The sequence below is a fragment of the Thermobia domestica genome, chromosome 3, assembly GCF_964235325.1.
Source record: "Thermobia domestica chromosome 3, izTheDome1.hap1.1, whole genome shotgun sequence".
Taxonomy (NCBI): Eukaryota; Metazoa; Arthropoda; class Insecta; order Zygentoma; family Lepismatidae; genus Thermobia; species Thermobia domestica.
In genome coordinates this window covers 120192999-120199952 of record NC_137456.1, presented here as the reverse complement: position 1 = coordinate 120199952, position 6954 = coordinate 120192999, and the positions used below count along the sequence as shown (strand labels likewise).

Sequence of the window (6954 nt, the reverse complement as noted above, 5' to 3'; positions counted from 1 at the left end):
TCGATTTAGGGACCGTCCAAAAATTTTGTGCCCCGTTATAAAAAAAATCCAAAATATTTCACTAATCGAAATTTTTCTTGTACTCCTTATACCTGGAGAACTACATATCTGGAGAAAACTCGATTTAGAGACCGTTCGAATATTTTATGGTAACTGATCCAAAAATTAATATTAGCCAAGATCATAATATTTTGATCCATTTTTTAGATCATTCCTAAAATTCTTGTTTTTATCCAATCTTTCTTTTAAACAGTATCACTCTCTTTGTTCTCAATTTGAAATGTATCAAGCAATTATAAAGCATTGCTTATTATCCAATTTGTATTCGGTGTAGAGCTTCAATTTTCTCAAAGTTTCAAATAAGATAATTGTTGAGTGTATTTTTTTTTTTCTTTTACAAAATATTTAGTCTGAACAGCTATAACGTAACAGAATACATGTCAGGCTATGGTCAGTGTCCTTGGCTCCCTTCGCTCTCGGAGGGTGGCCTTTTTCTCCCCCTTTTTTGTAGAAAGTGAACATGAGCCGCCACGAAGAGTGTGTGTGTGTTTTTTAGACAGTCGAAACGTGTGTGTGGATGTGTCTTGTGTCGAACTATTGTGGTGCAATAAAAACATTCAGTGAGAACTTCACATACAGTACATACCTGTGTCCACTAGTGTATATTAAATATTTTGTTAATTAAATTAGCTATATTTTAACCAGGTTCCGATTCATTCCTCTAAACAAACAACAAGTAGCGAGGCGCAGGGAAGGTTTAGTAAATAATGGGAAATGCTTTCGTGCATGCATCCCGAACATTTGGTCCTCCTAGTGAAGCCGGATTTTGCTGTTACAAAAAATCGTAAAGACTAAAACAGAGCAGTATTTTGAACTGTGTGTATATATGTGTACTGTCTTTTTAGTAGTGTTCGAAGAAGAAAGAAAAGTGGAATTGTAAAGATCACCAGCGTAATTTGTGCAACCGCTGAACTGCCTGTGTCTCGTTCACCCCCCCCCCTTCTCCGTTGTTTGTTTAGCCGTGTAGTGAAAAGTGACTGACCAACTATGGAACAATTACTTGCTTCCAAAACTGTCACCAAACGCGAAATAACGCGCTTGGAGAATAAAATAAACAGTGAGTCCTTCAATAAAGCTTGAGTGAATACGTACATAGAGAAGGCAAATCAACTAGCAGATGACTGTAAAAAAACTTGTGTTAGATCTTACAAGAATTTGTGATCAACAGACATTTGATAAGTATGACAAAGAAATAGAAACAATGCAAGACAGAGTGGACGAATTAATTGAGAAATTGGTGGTAATGAAACAATCAGAAAGCGTTCCATCAACATCAAATGAAAACGTAACCTCTTCAAAAGTGAGTGAAGTGCGATTACCGAAGCTGGAATTACCAACATTTGATGGTTCTTTAAAAGATTGGCTGTCGTTTCGGGATCTTTTCGTGGCATCCGTGGACAGTAATCCATTATTGAGTGGAGCGCAAAAGCTTCAATATTTGAAGGCATCTTTGCGTGGCGAAGCGGCAATACTTGTACAATCGTTGTCGGTGACCGATCAAAATTACACAGAGGCGTGGGAAATAATCAATGCTCGGTACCAGAATAAACGCGAACTCGTAAATGATACGATAAAAAGACTGATTCGTCAACCGTGTGCAGTAGCCGATTCACCAGCTTCTCTAAGACGGCTTGTGGATACAACTAATGAATGTGTGCGAGTTCTGAAAGTGTTCGACATTCCTGTGGAGCATTGGGATGCTATACTAGTGTATCACATAACTGAAAAACTGGATAGTGATTCACGAGAACAATGGGAGCTATCAATTAACTCGAACGAACTTCCAACTTTCGCAGACTTATCGCAGTTTCTCAACCAGAGATCGCGCGCACTCGCGGCTTCCGCGACAAGCAAATCAAATAAACCTCAGGCTCATAAATCGGCAAGTTCGTCCGGAAAGAGCAGGACAGTGGCGTATCATGCTTCGGCAGATGTGACATGTGTGAAGTGTGGACTGCAGCACCCGCTGCATAAATGCAAGGATTTCATTCAAATGTCAGTAGACGATAGACATTCCTTTGTAAAGGGTAAGCTTTTGTGCTTCAATTGCCTAAAAGGAACACATAAACTTGCTCAGTGTAAATCAGGTGGGTGTCATCGCTGTAGAAAGCTGCATCATACGTTATTACATTTTGACAGGAAGCCCGAAGGTGATTCTTCCTCTCAGTGCGCTCAAGATGTGTCTTCCCACGTAGCAGCTGATGGGGGAAAAATGACAACTGTTCTTCCTCAAGTGTTGCTGTCCACAGCAGTGGTAAAGGTTAGAAACAACAGAAGGCAATTTCAATCTTTTCGAGCGTTACTTGACTGTGCATCAGAGGTAAGTTTTGTATCTGAACGGTGTGCTCAAGCGCTGGGACTCCCAAGACGTAGTGCAAATATAACTATTTCGGGAATAGCTTCCAGTAGTGCATGCAAATCACGTGCAGTTGTAGATCTTGCTTTTAAGTCAAGATACAATAACGATGAGTATTCAACAACAGCAGTGGTAGTGAGAAAAGTGACCGGAGATATGCCCAGACAGGCTCTCACTGGGGTTAATGAGTGGGTCCATATCAAGGATTTAGATCTGGCTGATCCGGAGTTCTACAAAACAAGTGGTGTGGACATACTACTCGGTGCGGACGTGTTTCCATTACTCGTCCAAGGAGGCAAACGCATGGGCCCTCAAGGTGCACCCATCGCATTGGAAACGGCACTGGGTTGGGTGTTATCGGGGAAAGTGAATTGCAGTGGTTCATCGACAGTGTCCGCATTTCATGTGTGCTGTGATCTAGATGTCTCATTGAGGCGATTGTGGGAGATCGAAGAAGTACCGTTTGTGCGTCCCTTAACAGTAGAAGAAAGGGAATGTGAAGAGCATTTTGCAGTGACGCATCGAAGAGTTAATGGTCGATATGAAGTTAGCCTACCGTTTAAGACCAATCACTCTGACCTTGGCTATTCTCGTGATATAGCAGTAAAACGACTCCATCAACAAGAGAGAAAGTTTGTACGGTGGCCTGGCTATCAGGAACAATATTGCAGGTTTATGGCAGAATATTTAGAACTCGGTCACATGGAACCTATTTCACCAAGTGAAGACAGTGTGTCCCCAACAACAAGTTGCTACCTTCCTCACCATGCTGTTTTAAAGGAGAGTAGCACAACTACTAAACTGCGTGTAGTGTTCGATGCTAGTGCAAAAACCACGACAGGTGTGTCACTGAATGAAATTCTCATGGTCGGTCCAAGATTGCAAGAGGATCTCACGTCTATTGTGATGCGTTTCCGAACTCACCCGGTGGCCCTATGTGCAGACGCAAAAATGATGTTCAGGCAAATTCGCGTGAAGCAAGAAGACGCAAACTTTCAACGCATTGTGTGGAGATCGGATCCGAAACAGCCTATTCAAGATTACAGGCTGCTCACAGTCACATATGGGACCGCATGTGCACCATTCTTAGCAACAAAATGTCTCCAGCAGCTGGCCGTCGACGAAGGACACAACTTCCCGTTAGCATCACCAGTTGTGCTTAACGATTTCTTCATGGATGATTGTCTGACTGGGAGTAACTCGGTGACAGAAGCAATTCATCTGCATTCACAACTAGTACAACTGTTAGAAAAGGGAGGGTTTGAATTGCGCAAGTGGGCGAGTAATGAACCAAGTGTTTTAGAGTCCATTCCAAGTCACTTAAGAGAAACAAACGCGATAGATCCTTGGGACGATAATGATGCTATCAAGGCATTAGGAGTCCAGTGGTGTCCGTCTCAAGATACATTCTGCTTTAAAATCACCGTACCTAAGACTCGTCATAGTGTTACGAAGAGACAGTTATTGTCTGACTTGGCCAAACTATTTGATCCATTGGGGTGGCTACCTCCTACTACCATAAAGGCCAAACTCCTCATGCAGGAGATCTGGAAGCTAGGAATTGGCTGGGATGACCCTCTTCCAAGCAACATCATCAAACAATGGCATGACTATTGCGATGAACTTCCACTGCTGCAGGAAGTGAGAATCCAAAGATGTGCCATTCCACACGATACAAGGGAAGTCCATCTCGTTGGGTTCTGTGACGCGTCAGATGCTGCGTATGCTGCTGTAGTGTATGTGAGATGTGTGCGAAATGACGGAAGCATTGCAGTGAACATGCTAAGTGCAAAAACAAAGGTGGCCCCTATCAAAAGACAAACGCTGCCACGTCTTGAACTATGTGCCGCAGTGCTCCTGGTGAAAGTATTAGACTTTGTGTCTCAATCCCTTAAAGTCGAAATAGTCAGCACGAGTGCCTATTCTGATTCGACGGTAGCCCTTGCTTGGATTGCGTCATGTCCAAGTAGATGGAAGACATTTGTGGCAAATCGAGTAAGTGAAGTGCAACAAAGAAGTAACATCAAGTGGTATCACGTGAATAGTGAGACCAATCCTGCAGACTGTGCGAGTCGTGGTGTTAGACCGTCCGAGCTGATCAATCATCGATTGTGGTGGACGGGCCCAGAGTGGTTAGCAGCAGAAACAGTGCCAGCTGTAGAGGTTAACGATGAGACCTCAGATGCAGCGATTGTTGAACAAAAGACGTCGGTTGCTACCATGCACGCCAAGGTAGATATTAATCTTCTCTCAAACTACTCTTCGGTAGCAAGATTAAACCGTGTGACAGCTTGGTGCAAACGATTTATAAATAATTCAAGGAGTAAACCTGACGCAAGGCTACATGGACCCTTGACGGCGAGTGAGTTAGAGGAAGCATTGTTTTGTTGGATTCGGTTGGTACAAGAGGAGGAATTTTCTTTAGAGCTGAAATGTCTTAAGGAAAACGGTGACGTACCAGCACAAAGTAAATTATTTTGTCTGCATCCATTCATAGACAATAAAGGTCTGCTTAGGGTAGGAGGAAGGCTGCAAAGGGCACAATTAGACTTTGACGAGAAGCATCCTATTCTACTGCCACGGAAACATACTTTAACCGAACTCATTGTGCGTGACGAACATGTAAAAAATTTGCATGCTGGTCCACAGCTACTTCTGTCACTTCTTCGACAGAAGTACTGGATACTAAGAGGAAGAGATGTGGTGCGCCAGATTGTGAGACAGTGTATAACCTGTCACCGATTCTCTCGAGCTAATACAACTCAGCTCATGGGACAACTGCCCGCTGGGCGTGTAACTCCAAGTAGGCCGTTTAACCAGTGTGGGGTAGATTACACTGGTCCAGTTTTGTTGAAGAACACAAAGGGGAGGTCTGCCAAGACATATAAGGGATATATTGCATTGTTTGTATGCTTCAGTACAAAGGCCGTGCATATTGAACTAGTGACCGAAGCATCTACTTTAGCCTTTCTGGCTGCGCTTAAACGTTTTGTGGCGCGTAGAGGGAAGCCAAGTGACATATACAGTGACTGCGGAACAAGCTTTGTAGGTGCAAACCGTGAGTTGAAGGATCTTTTGACAATAGTGACGCCGACAGGAGTTTTAAATTCAACAAGTGATTATTTGAGCTCACTTGGAATCCAGTGGCATTTCAACCCTCCAGCCTCACCCCATTTTGGGGGATTGTGGGAATCCAACATCAAGTCAATGAAGTATCATTTGAAACGCATTTTGAAAAATGCAGTGCTGACATACGAAGAGATGATAACTGTGCTAGTTCAGGTGGAAGGATGTCTTAATTCGCGACCACTAACTCCCATGTCAGCTGATCCTAGTGATCTTAGGGCCCTCACACCCGGTCATTTTTTAACTGGCGACGCATTGTTAGCTCCACCACAAGCGGATTTCATAGGTACAAAGGTGAATCGTCTCACAAGATGGCAACTGACTCAACAACTAACGCAGCACTTTTGGAGACGGTGGTCTTCCGAGTATTTGTCGCAACTTCAACGAAGACCAAAATGGTGCAAAGAAACTGCCAACTTCAAACCAAATGACATGGTGATCCTTCGCGAGACCAACCAACCCCCGCAACTGTGGAAACTTGGCAGGATCGTTGAGATTCACCCAGGAAAAGATGGTCTCGTGCGTACGGTGACAGTGAAAACATCTGACGGACTCTACAAGAGGCCGATAGTGAAGTTGTCCCTATTGCCTTTCGACGAAAGAGAGATATCAACAGTTCAATCTGAAGACAAGTAATTGATCATTTAGTATGTTTATTCTAACATTTATTTGCGTAGTATTGTAACTTTAGTATTTTTATTTAATCTATTGTCAATATTAAGATCTTCGATACTGGGATTTGTGTTGAAATATGGATATTTCAAGGTGGGCGGCGTATGTTGAGTGTATTTTTTTTCTTTTACAAAATATTTAGTCTGAACAGCTATAACGTAACAGAATACATGTCAGGCTATGGTCAGTGTCCTTGGCTCCCTTCGCTCTCGGAGGGTGGCCTTTTTCTCCCCCTTTTTTGTAGAAAGTGAACATGAGCCGCCACGAAGAGTGTGTGTGTGTTTTTTAGACAGTCGAAATGTGTGTGTGGATGTGTCTTGTGTCGAACTATTGTGGTGCAATAAAAACATTCAGTGAGAACTTCACATACAGTACATACCTGTGTCCACTAGTGTATATTAAATATTTTGTTAATTAAATTAGCTATATTTTAACCAGGTTCCGATTCATTCCTCGAAACAAACAACAAGTAGCGAGGCGCAGGGAAGGTTTAGTAAATAATGGGAAATGCTGTCGTGCATGCATCCCGAACAATAATGAAATATGATTTACTATCGGAATTCGTGTCAGGTATTATTATTACTTTTATTGGTGTTTTCCTTTCTTTCAATTGTTAAAACAAGAAACTTCCTTGCACTGTCATAAAATATGTGCTCTTTTCCAATAGCATAATAAGTGCTCATATAATTTTAAACTTTGAAATTAAGAATTGAATCAGTACAAGAAGTACAGTTTGGATA

The 6954-nt window shown here is 42.4% G+C and overlaps 1 protein-coding gene across 1 annotated transcript; it reads left to right on the top strand.

Moving 5' to 3' along the window:
* Window positions 1-1177: 1177 nt before the first annotated feature.
* On the top strand, window positions 1178-6178 carry LOC145681931 (uncharacterized). The gene has a single exon (XM_081753532.1). The coding sequence runs from the start codon at window positions 1178-1180 to the stop codon at window positions 6176-6178; it is 5001 nt and encodes a 1666-aa protein (XP_081609658.1).
* The last annotated feature ends 776 nt before the right edge of the window (window positions 6179-6954 follow it).

Bases quoted from the DNA above. Each gene is read 5' to 3' on its own strand.
- LOC145681931 (XM_081753532.1), top strand. From the start codon at position 1,178: ATGACTGTAAAAAAACTTGTGTTAGATCTTACAAGAATTTGTGATCAA.